Raw genomic sequence first — 12,919 nt, forward strand, 5'->3', positions numbered from 1 at the left:
GTTTGTATTCTTTTCAAGGAAAAAGCAAACCTTAAACTCTTAAAAAAATTATAAATATTTTTAAACAAATATAGTAATCTGAAATACAAAACTTTCAGCTCAGTAATTAGTACAGTAATAATCATCTGTTTATCTAGGTCAGCTGTCATTATTTTGGAGCTATCTGTAGGTACCATCCTCATGTCCTTCTCTTGCCATCTTTCCTACCTTAAGATATCTAATTTTAACTATCAAGGTAATTTAAAAAAATCTTAAATGTAAAAATGTTAACAAGTCTAGAATGGAAGTTAGGCCATTTTAAAAACTCACCAAGCCTGAATTTCAGTTGTTACTGCTTATGAGAGTCAAGGGGTATAAATTTCACATAAGAGGAAAAACTCGGGGGGAAAAAAAATTGTGAGTTTCCAATCCACTGAATCAGATGAGAGCTTACCCCCTTAATATTTTAGACTTAATTTAAAAATATTATAGCTGGGTTTGCATCTGATTACAGCTGTATGGGTTTGGGTGATTTGAAAGAAATGAAAAAGTTCTAAATGGCATCACCTTGGAGCAAAGTATTGATTTTCAATGATAAGTAATTACTAGACAGCCAATCTATTCAGATTGTGGGAGGAGTTACCAGATTCTAGAAAATACATTAATTCTCAAAACTGAAGCTGATATTTACCAGTTTTAATCTTGTGAAGAAATTTCTAATACTCCATTCTCCGTGGACAGTCAGTAGAAAATCTTTCTTTTGTAGGATGTTCTTGAAGAGAGAATCTCCCTGGAAGTTCAACTGGAACAACTTCGACCCTTCTCTCACCTCTAAGCCTACTGCCGTTAACTGTGAATTTACTAATTTTGAAAGGGGTATTGGTTTCAAGGCCTATTTAAATATCCATGCATCTAGCTCAGTGCGCTCTGTTCTACATTAAATGTTGTGGTTCTGTTTTGTCAGTTTGTCCACTTTTGTATTTAAGTATTTTACTTTCAGTACAGAGAGAAAAAAAAACCTTTTTCCTTGAATGTGACACTGCCTCTCACATCATTTTCTGTGGGCATCTGTGATCTTTGTTGGACTTGAGTTTGCAGAGTTTGTCGCCAAAATTTCCAACTGGAATTTTTTAGTGGTTTCTTTTTTCCTGTTGAAACATCTTTGCAGAAGAGGGTTGCTAATCAGTTGTCTTTAAGCACATGAACTCTTCTTTCACTATGGCATTTATTTTATTGTGCCAGGAAAGAGACAAACTAGTGATCTGTCATCAGCCAGTGTTACTTCCCAAGCTGCCTTTCGCAATTGGAAAGTTGTTTGCAATTCTAGAAAGCCTGCCTCTTTGCAATTCACCAACTTATTCAGGTTGGGAGAGTTCTTGCAGGCTGTTTGCCATATCAACGGGATTGGATTTTGTGATTTTCATTGCATACATTATAGAGTATGTAACCACAGATTGCCAGGTGTTCACGTTTCATCCATTCATGATCCTGATCCAGCCGCATGCATATAAACATTTATGGCACAACTGGTAGTCTGCCAAACAGATCGTTTTCAGTTCTCCCTTTTGCGAAAAGAGTTGGGTGCAGATCCCAAACATTAATTACACATTACCTAAGCACCACCTGTAATTGCATGTCTCACATGTTACCTTTTAATAACAGATCACATCCACAAGTCTTCACTATAACAAATTATATTGTCAAGTAATGTGTCAATACCTCTATAAACTTCTAATTCCCAGAAAAAAAATAAAAAACAAAAAATGAACAGTTTGCTTCTTAGGAATTCTGGGTACATTCTGTCATCTTGTTTCCAGGCCTTATTTCTCTGCCATATAGACAGGCTTCACTATTAACAGAGTTCCTTGAGTGTATCCTGCTATTCAGGTTGATGTACTGTATTGGGATTTGTTGTATATTGTACGATACACACCTTTTGATCTCATATGTAAATTTGCATTAATTGCTGACTAACAGCAGATATTCTATTTAATGGCTTCTTCTGGCTGTGGGATCATAGATGTTTAACTGCATGGATGTATCTCTGCAGAATCAGAACTAGCAATTGTGTGATTTTTACACCAATAAAACAGCACAATATTTTAATTTTGTTGATTCATCTTTACCTGGGAATTGAAACTCATTCAAATAAGGGGGAGGGTTTTATTACAGGCCTTCAGGGGATTTTTTTGTAATTTTGTGTCATGTACAAGAAGTGGTGGTTGATCATAATCCCTTGACCATTTTCTTCCCTGTCAGAAGTGATCAAATTATCTTGGTAATCTGTGGCTATACACCTTTTGTATCCTCCTATAAGCAAATTTAATACAAATGTAATTTTAAAAAAGTAAATACTAATACTGACTTGGGTCAAAGAAATTTATAGTTCTTTAATCTTCATTTCTGGTTTGATTTCCTTGAGAGTACCTTTTAAAATTAAAGATAAATGATCTCCTGTTGGCGGTCCTTAACCTCACTGTCTCACTTCTGTGCTTAAATGAAATTCTCTTAACATCTACTTCCCTTCCAAAAGGATTGTTCAAGTCAGATTTTTCTACTGGTTACGGCTGTTACACTGAAAAACAAATATTTCTCTTTTTCTCTTCCACAGAAAAGTGGATACACACACTCTTCTGTGTATTCATCGTACACAGACTGGATAATTGTGAATTTTTACCACTATAACTACTCCAACATTTTTTCAAATGTCATGGAAGTGTTGCAGATGGCTTAGGTATATAATTCAAAGCAAAATTCCCTGGAATGAAAGAATGTCATGGTTGCATGAAAGTTGGTACTTTCTATTTGCACATAAAGGCATTAAGAAATTATAGCTAAATGGATACGAGGGTGACATATCAAGTACATATAAAGCTGACTTCAAAAAACTATATAAATAGGGAAATACAAAAAAAACCCAAGAAAACAAGTGAAAAACCCCCTAAAACTAAACTAAAAAACTTTAAAGTTGATGGACCGATCACTTCTATTTCAACTGACAAGGAGCAGGAACAGAGTGGGAAAAAGTTTTCCCCTTTTTTAAGAAGTGGGAAAACTGAGTCACTGCAGTTAAAGAATGTTGATCTTTTGAACCAACTATGTCTTGTCCATAGTTTATTTTAAAGTTTAAAATACATTTTTAAAATAGCACTATTTTCATATTAATATTTAAGTATTAAGCGTATGTTAATAGCAACAGGATTCTTAAATCAGAATTTAACATTTTAAACTTAAATGTAAAAAGCCTTTTACATTCAAATGTTACATGTACATATGAATTTCTCTAACATCCATATCTTTCTAGTAGAATGACAGATTAGTGTCTCAAGTGAAGAATTTAGGCAATCTGAGCATTTTTGTGTCTTGCCAACAAGTCTATTTTTAAGAATTTTGGTTGATTACTTTTAATACATCATTCTGTACATTTTAAACTAGTTTTTCATGATCAGAAGAGCTTCTAACTGAAAAACAACTTATGTCTTAAGAACATCACTGCCAATGATGTTCAGAAGTTACCTCACTTAGTAATGTAACCCAGTTTTAATCCCTTATAAAATTATCTTCCTGTCTTCTCTATTTGTTTGACCTTGATCCAGCTACTTGATGCATTCTTTTTTATGAACTTAGATTGTAAGCTCTTTGGGGCAAGGAATTATGTACAGCACAAGAGAGGTGCTCTCTCTCTTGCAACTATAAATGTAGACTACTAAATAGTGTGGAGTGTGATTCATGTACCCAGCTGGGATGGATGGATGGACAGCAGCATGCATTTCTGAAACATCTGCAAAATGTTTTTCTTTGGACTTTGTGATTGGAGGAGTGTCTCTTTTCTCATTCGATTTGCGTTTCCTTTGTTTCTCTTAATAATGTGCCTCTTTGTTCCATCTGCTTTGGAGTTGCTTTTTTCTCCATTCGTTGCCTCTCTTTGGACTGCAGAGAATATTTCCAAAATGCAAGGGTAAAAAGCTGAAAAGCCACTTTGTTTTGAGCAGTATTTTAAGTCTATCCAATGTAAGCTAGTATCTTTGGGGTTTTTTGTACTTCACATGCACCTCATTTTACTTGCAATTGTATAGTGTATGAACTAGAAGAACTCATATTACTGAATATGTCTTATGTGGGATAAACAGAGTTGAGGTTATAAAAACTTAAAACTAAAGAAAATAAATTTGCAGCTTTGTTTCTTGTGTGATGTCTCTGTCCCTTATGGATGGGGTGTGCTGTGTTTCCACTCTGTGTTTAGGGCGGAGTTGTGAATTACTCTTCTGGTTTCAGCTATGTAAACAGTTTGTCTCCCAGCGTCACTTGATGGGTGACCTAGACTTAATCACTTTTTCCTAAACGGTAAAAAATAATAAATCACTGTCTCCTGATTCCTGACTCATTCTAGTCTTAGTTTCTAGTAGAATGTAGTTTCATGAAATCATAATGTGATGCAAAATCATGTTACTTCCAAGTGAGTAATAACAATGCCATTCTTACTCTGTGTCGAAGATCGAAAAATGACTTGTGTATTTTAAACATATTTGCATGCTTATGTTACTTAAATACTTTACAAATCAGGCTGTGTGCAGTTGAGTTCATTTATACCTCCCAGAGTTCCGTTTTTAGAGACATAAAATTTAATTTCATAAGCAGAAGTGCTTGCCTTACCAAGGATATCGATGTATAATCATTTATAATGCAGCTCTCTAGAAGAAAACACATGAAAACCAAGGACTTTATTACCTAGTAACAAAAAAAAAGATAATCTTATGTTCTCTTAATAGTCTTTGAAAACAATGAAGTAGGGGTTATATAGGAAAAATGGTGATAACGTCTATATACTAGTAACCAAATGAGACTATACAGGATCGTCCAAATAATTAGTGCACAAGCAAAATATAAACTTCACAGGAGTATTTGAATTAGTTGCTTGTGTTTTGGGGTTGAATGTAATTTCCTTTCAGTAATATTACTTTAAATTGGCAAAATGGCCTTAAAGGTACAGTTTCTGCTTTAAAGGTAGATTGTAAATTATTTTTACCTAAAGTGTATACTTATTGTACCTGGTTGTACATTATTAGTGTGTTCCAAAGAGATTTTACAGTACTTTTTTCCAGCTTACTGGTATATAGGTATTAAATATCTTGCATTTAACTTATTGTCCAAAACAGCCTTCGTTTAGTTATGATAATAAAAAATTCAGAATTGTGACTCTATGACATACAAAGTTTGTGATCCTACAGCTTAGATCCAAAGTTTTAAGAAGGCTGTCAGTACTATTTATCACACTTTAACAGCATACTGGAGCACAGAAAGCTAGATGAATTCTCTTTCATCTCTGGTAGAATATGTTTTTGACACTTTTCACTCTTAAAGAGATAAAGAATGCATCTAATCTGAACGCAGCTGAAATTAGTCATTTGAGGCCTAGGAAATTAACAAAGCATCGTAAACAGTAACAGCAATTTCAACTGACATTCAGTGGTACACTGATGAAAAGCCAAATTTTGGCAATACTGTTGAACCATCTGTGACTGGAGTAGTTGTTTCCCAGTCTACAGAGGAGCTGACAGAGGTCGGAGGTACTCCACAATGGATGTGAACTCTTGGTACATCCCATCCCATAAAGCAGCAGTGGTGGCTTTTGCTTTCTGTCATCTAACTTCAGCAGTCTGACTGTATTTCTGTCTTCGGCTCAAGAAACACTGCATTTGAACTGACAGAATGGCCTGTGGAGTGGAACATGTTAATTGTAAGAAACTGCACTTTGAATCAGGAATGTCTTCTGCAAGGACCCTGTGGTCTTAGTATTCATTCAAAAGGCAAGTAAGAATGATTAGCATCTGAAAGAACAGTTGCATATTGAGCAGATAAATTGATTACTTATTGAAAATCAATTATTTTCATGATATTTAGTTGGGGGAGCAGGGAGTGGAGCAAGCATTACAACAGTTGCTGTGAAGACTTGCCTAAGGGCTTCTGAAGGTCTAACATACATGACTGGCTATGTCAGACATAGCAAAAAAGGTAGGTACAGGAGGTAGCTTCAGCAATATATATGATTTGTCTGCAGAAGGCAAAGGAAAGATTTTGGGAACCCGTATGCTATCTTAGAAGTGGGTTTAATTAAACTGCTGTGAAATTCAGTAAGTGCTGTTGTGCCTTAATTTGCTTATATTGAACTAATGCAAGGCTTGAGTTTAGTCTAAGTATGGAAATACAGTGTGTAGTTCAAGAAAAAGATGAAAGGAGTTTATAGGAAGCTGTCATTCAATGCATACTGTCAGAAAATGGAGAAGTGACATGCCACAAACTTGAGCTTGTTTTTTCTGTTATGTATCCTGCCTATGGAAGAAGAGTGCGATCGTAGAAGAGTCAAGAGGTCCCTTTGCTGTAGAAGGGTACATAAAAGGAACATATTCCCTAGTTTGCTCTGCACGTTGTCTTTGGGGATAAAGTACTATTGAAGCAAGAAAATTCCTGCGGAGAAGCGGAATTCATTCATGTAATTTTTTCAAAATTAGAAGGCTAGTAGTTTTAATGGATTCTATGGTCTCACCAAGTTGCTTCTATAGGTGGATTCACTAACCAAGAAACACGCTAAAGTTGATAATGTCTTAAAATACATTCACAAAACTGGTACTTTTGACATGAAAAGTTCTACCCTTTTTTCCTGTAGCCTTTTTGCAACATTGCAGTTGAAGTTTTCTGAACTTTCGAAGTTTTAAAACTTCCTTTTTGCAAGTATCTGTTCACATAGAACAGTAGAAAAATTTTTTTTTTTCACTTGTGAAGAATTTTACCTATTAAGTGGAGTTGCATTTCAGCTGTCAGGTCAAGACTGTCCTGATCTGAAATAAATTGAAGTGAGTACTGTCTAAAACAGAAAGTAGATGTGATGTTGATTCCAAGCTAGGATTTTAGATTTAAAATTTTTATGAAGATGGCATTAGGATGTGTATTATTTTACCTATTACTTTGTATTTCTCTCCTCACACTTTAAACCAACAGTAAGGATAAGAGGAGAGCGTTGGCAAATAGAGTGAATGCTGGATCCAAAGGAAGCTTGCAACTGCGTGTAGTGGTGTCAGTAAGATGTAGTGGTGTTGTCCAGCTCATGTTGGGCAAATACTATGTGTTTATTTTTAAGTCTGAATACCTATTTAGCTGGTCTGTTTAAACTAAGGAAGAATAGGGTTGAAATTTGCAATTTTTATGCTTCATCCATGTGTTTGGATGATGAAGCTGGTAACTTCAAAATGAACTTACTGGATGAGGCTTTGGGTAAATTATGTGTATTTCTGTGTACTTTTCACTTGGGCATATAAATTTCCCAGTAGATGGGAAATTGTGCATGTATGTAGCCTTCTTTCCAAACAAGTCTGTATTTTAAGTGCATTCCTGAAACCTGAAAGTACAGCCTGGTGCAAACTCATAGTAGTTGTCATGAAGTTGCATAAATAGTCTTGATACAAAATTCATTCTTGTTTCATGTGGATTTACAATTTACTTGTAGTTGTCTTGGAAATTTCAGTCCCAACATGGGATCCTGTGGAAGCAAACCTTCATTCATACTAACTCTTCTATCAAACAAGCTGTGAGAAATTCCTGTTTGTGTCCAGCATGATAAATGTGGATTTGTCGATCTCAACTTTACCCTGCAAACTACTGAGCCTGCAGAATAAAGCATGTTGCTGAAGAAGTTTGTCTGTGTTTGAAGGGGTAGACTGAACTTAGTAATTTGTTTATGGTCTGGGCTGACTTTGCTCTTGACATGTTTCTGTTAAAATATCTAAAATCTGCCTAGGTTTCAAATGAGAACAAAGGAAACTGTTATCCTGTAAAATATAAGCCAAGTTAGTTGGGCTTTTAAAACTTTTTAAAACTAATTTTACTACTAAATTAATTTCCAGCCTATTCTTTCTAAACTACTATTTAGTATGTTTGTAGTATTAAGGCTTATTACTCCTTTTCATTCTTGAGTTAAGAGGTAACCCAGTGCAAGGTTTTGTTGTTAAGATCCTCAGGATCTCTGAATTCAAGACCTTATAAATGTACAGCTTTTATCTCAGACCTTGTTGGCTTTGGTAGCCTATTCAGCCCCGTACTACTGCTCTGAAAGTACTAAGATACTTATAACTTTTAGCCTATTGAAAGTAAGAAAAGGGCATTTTCTCAGTTCGGGTGCATATTCTTTCCTGTAAAAACAAAAAGTTGAAGTAGGTCTGCCATGGTTACATATTGAACCAGCTGAATTGCCACCTTAAAACTAAAAGAAATACTTACTTTTTTCTTGTAGTTTCTGTGAGGTTTATTTTACAGTAAATTAGATTGAAAATCCTGACAGAAGTGAAACAATATTTATTTGTTGCAGTCGTAGCCTGAATGGTTTTAACCTGGAAGGCTGGATTTTTATTCTAACGCACATCCATTCTCTTTCACACATGCATTGCAATTTTTAGGGTTCCATATAAATGTTTCTTTTATTGGCACATGCTTAACTGTTAGACTGTGTTTGTTCAAGTATTTTGTAATTTTCAGTTTTTTGAGCATTTTGGCCTTTGGCTTGATGCTGCAATATATCACATTGATCAGTGTGGCCAGATTATTTGCAAACTACTCTTATTCGCTCTGGTCACAGCCTTCCAGTTTGTGAAGAAACCTTAGTTTGTTCTTGGTTATTTCATGTTCTGTTTTTTGTTGTTTCAATACAATTAAAGAGCTGTAAATTGGTGGTCTCATACTAATCTTGCTATTTCTAAATAGGAGGGGGGAAATTGTGGTCTATTACAATGGTTAACTTTTAAAGATTTAAAATTTTGATCTAGAGTCAACCCTTAAAAATATATAGATTTTTTTTTTTTCTTTTGCTTAAGATAGAGGGATTTACAGCTCTTGAGGAAGGGTGCCACAAGTCTCTTTGTAAAGCTTTATTTCAGCAAAGTTCAGTGCTAATATGGAAATCTGCCCTGCCTGGCCTAATTGCAGAATCGGTCCTTCCTGAGAGGTACACCCCTTAATTCATGTGACATACTTCCCTAGTGTTTCCCTGTTGGCTTCTGTCACCAGAAGACTCCCTGGGTAGCCTCTGTAAGACTGGAAGTGTGCTCCAGTGTGGCCAGCACAGTTCAGAGTAAGGGGCAGAGAGCCCTGACTACCACGCCATCCCTCTAACCTTTGCATCTCTCATCTCCCTCCCCCATCACATCTAGTTTAAAGCTCTGCCAATAAGCCCCACTAGTTCCTGAGCAAAGATTCTCCTCCCTCACTGAGAAAGGTCAGTCCTATCTGATGCCAGCATGCTGCGTAGGCCATTCCATTGCAAAAAAATCCAAATTTTGGCTTTGATTCCAGCCATGAAGCCATGTATTAAGAGATGCTTTCCTAAATCCATGACTGTAAATTTAAATTAGATCTGCTGCAGCAGATTCATGAGCTTCCAAGAACAGTTTTTTCAGGACAATTAAAAGACACTGCTTTGCCTTGGAAACTGAGTCTCCTGATGGTTTTCCTGATATTAAAGACAGAATATAGAGTGCATCTGCTGCCAGTGCTTCTTTGGAGAAGACAACATCAGAAGGCAAAGATGTGCCAGGTACTTAATTAGGATGAAGAGAGAAGTTGAGCTCCTCAATCAAGGTGTTTTTGCACCAAAAACCAAATCGCATTGAGCCCAGATACTTGCATTTCTGTTGCTGTTTCTTATGTGCAGTATACTCTGTTATCCTTACCAATCACTGCATTCCAAGACTTACTTTATATTTTGTGTTGAATTTATCTTTAAACATCCAGAGCATTAACTTTTAAGATGAGTGATACAATCAGTTTCTCTGGTGCTGTATTAAAAAAGGCATATCTTTTGTTTCTTCCAAAGCAAAGTTGAAAGGGTGATGTTTGGAGCAGTATTTTTTTCCTGCAAGCTTTTAACCGTTTTAAAGAAATTAAAAGATGCGGTATAGGAGTAAGTAGCATGTTCTCAAGAGCAAAGAAGCAAACATGCAACTAATTAAAATATGCCAGCTGATCTGCAGCCTGTTTGCATTCACTGTAACAATTGGTGGTCTCTCATAAGTCCTGAGAGCCAGCTGAGGCTTGAACTGTGTTTAGATTGTTCTGCTTTCTTGATACAGGTCTAATAAAAATATCTTCTCTCATTTCCAGTGCAGTTGTTACATGGGGCCTGCTCTGATGTCTTTCCACTATCAGATGTTTTATGCTGCATGCTGGTTGGTAATTCTGGGCAGTCAGTCGAGGATTTGTGTGCTTATTCCTGTTAACTATTCTGGGGTTTATAGTGAGAGAAGAGGGGCAGTGCAAAAATCCATGTTTTGTGATTACTGTAGTGAGATGCTGAAGGCATAGATTGCTAACAGTGAATGTAATTGTACCTTAAAAGGAATGAATTTCCAGTATTGCTGGCTAAAACACATTCTGTGTTAGCAGTCCCCAACAGTGCGTGAACTCAGAACTAAGTGTTTGCACTTGGACAGAACTGATTCATGTTTGTGACAGGTGGCATGAAGTGCCAGATTCAATCACATGGGGAGTGATGAAATGCAGGTGTATTCAGAAGAAACAACTCTGACATGTTGTAAGCCTGCTTGCATCTTCCTGTGCTGTGGTATAGCCTTGGCCAAATTCAGCTGCCATCAGCAATTTCAAGAAATGAGCTCTGTGCCCAGCTTCCCTATGATAGATAATTTCCTTTATAGGAAAAAAGTACTCTCAGAGCACCTGTGACACCTGCAGTAGTTGCTATCTACAGAAATTATCCACATGAAAACAGGAGGTTTGGTTTCTTGTAAGAAGCTTGAGATTCTATGTGCACAAAGCATTCCTGCATCTGCTCCTGTCCCCGGGCAAGAGTTGTGTTTTGTTGCCTTTTATGGGAAATGTGACATTTCCTTAAATTTTTTTTTATGTGTAAGATTAGAGCATAATTCATGCAAAAATCGTGAACCTGTGTTTGAGGAAATAAAAGACATACTCAATTCTCTATCTGCTTTGGGATAGAGAGGAGTGTGGCAGCATTTTTAAATTTCTACAATGAAGAGAACTAAAAATAAAAATACATAGTGTTTCAAGAGTTGAAGCATATGAAAAATGCTAAGTATCCTACACTGATGCTGCAGAATTCCTGTATACATTCAGTTAATGTAAGGTGTAATACTTTGAATTGCAAGGTAACAGTGGTGAACTGGGATCAGTGGGGATTCTGAATAGGCATTAACAATCAATAGCCAATATAAAATACAATGTTGTAGCTCTGAAGTCTCAATATGTTGGGTGTAATTTAACATGCCACTGAACTCCATAGTAAATACTTCCAATTTCTTATTGATTGAACTAAATTTACAGGTCATGATGCAGACTTAAGGAGGCTTTTATTTGGTAACTTAATATCAAGACATAACTCAGCATGAGTATGTTAGTGTTTGTGTGCATCTACTACTTTAAAACACAGAGGGGAAAAAATACCAGTCCTTTCCTATTTATGTTGAAACTTATTTTAAGAGTTCAGTATATTTTCTAAATAAAAGACATCTGCCTTAATAATTTCTCTTGCTGTTTTTGAAAAATGAGGCAGTTAATTTAATACCACTGACTCTCACCTCCTCCAAATCCTCTTCTCCTAGGTACTTTTCTATTAGTTTTTCTTCCTGATTTTTATTTTCTCTTTTAGTTCATTGAGGTTCCACAGATGTCTCTTGGAACGAGGTAACATAGACCAGTGATGCAGCAAAGAGCATCTTCTTTCAAACACCATACCCATGTGAGTTTAAACCAAAACACTGACCTAAACTCACACTGATAAATATATTAAACATTTAACGTTAATACACTTTTATCTCCATAACCGGTTCTTCAGGAAACAAGATAACAGAAAAGGCACTTATTTTCTGCAGCTTCTTACACACTTTTGTAATTACAAGACTGTCCATGAATATATTACAGTAGATTTTTTTTCTTTTCCTGCAGGAGCCTAGGAATGAGATTAGTTCATTACCAGATAAGAGTTCAGTCTCAAAGATCTTGGTGCAGAATTTTCTTGTATGAATCCAAAAGTTAGCAAGCTTACACCATTAATGGATTGCATAAAAGCCACAAATTTGTATCCAGGAGGAGGTAAGAGAATAATAATTTCTTAATTATTTGCAATTAATGCATTCTTTGTTTTGTGATTGCCTGTGGCCTTAAGGTGATCAAAGAAAAAGGGGTTAATTCTTGTATAATCTAAACAGCTGCTTGAGAAAGCTATTTGGTTTTGTCTGTATTTCAGATTATACTTATGTGCTCTGTACTTGCATAAACTGTTACAGAAACAAGAGATCAAGACATCCAACATGTTTATAAGTGATTTGAAATGTGTTTGAAGTTATAAGGCCAAGCAGAGTTAGATGACAGAGCCCAAAAATGGAAAAGAATTGCCTCTATTGTAGAATACTTAAACTCAGAGGTTAAAAGTGTGGTTTGGGACCTCTGTGTGTTACAATGCTGCAATACACTGCACTCACTGGCACTAAGCTGCTAGTGAGCACATAGCTCTGCTCCTGCATCCAAGTGAGCTCCAAGTACGTCATTTTGTTTGTATAAATGCAGCTCTGCCAGTGACTTTCGCCACCATCACAGGCCTTACACTTTTGCACACTTTTAGTGATGCATGAGGCTAAAAAATGCTGCTTTTTTGCTTGATGTTCAGAAGTCTGCCCAGAAACAAAGCCATAGTGCTGACAATGAGAAGATACTGTACAGAAAAGGATAGTTGCTCAATTATTAGTTAAAGACAGGGGTAAAAACCCCCCAAAACAACAAACATCAGTCTTTGCTCTACTTTGTGAGAAGCCTGCTGTATTCTAGTTCTCTTAAGCTGACTTTGGATTTCACATCACAGGTACGTACCCAGCTGCAGGTGAGGACTCCGAGGTACTTTTACCAGCAAAACTCCTAAAGAATC

The 12,919-nt window shown here is 36.1% G+C and overlaps 1 protein-coding gene across 7 annotated transcripts in view; it reads left to right on the plus strand.

Annotated features, from left to right (window-relative positions):
- The window catches only part of REPS1 (RALBP1 associated Eps domain containing 1), a 63,161-nt gene extending 59,000 nt beyond the window's left edge, over positions 1 to 4,161 (plus strand). For 6 of the 7 annotated variants that reach the window (XM_027721216.2, XM_027721225.2, XM_039384780.1 and 3 more), the window contains one exon: positions 746 to 4,161. In XM_027721216.2, coding sequence (XP_027577017.1) covers positions 746 to 814 — 69 coding nt within the window. In that variant the 3' untranslated portion in view covers positions 815 to 4,161. The remainder of the gene's footprint in view (positions 1 to 745) is intronic. The other variant, XM_039384782.1, reaches the window with a different exon arrangement.
- The last annotated feature ends 8,758 nt before the right edge of the window (positions 4,162 to 12,919 follow it).

This window comes from Pipra filicauda, unplaced genomic scaffold, assembly GCF_003945595.2.
Source record: "Pipra filicauda isolate LSUMZ 115617 unplaced genomic scaffold, ASM394559v2 scaffold376_size704792_pilon, whole genome shotgun sequence".
NCBI lineage: Eukaryota > Metazoa > Chordata > Aves > Passeriformes > Pipridae > Pipra > Pipra filicauda.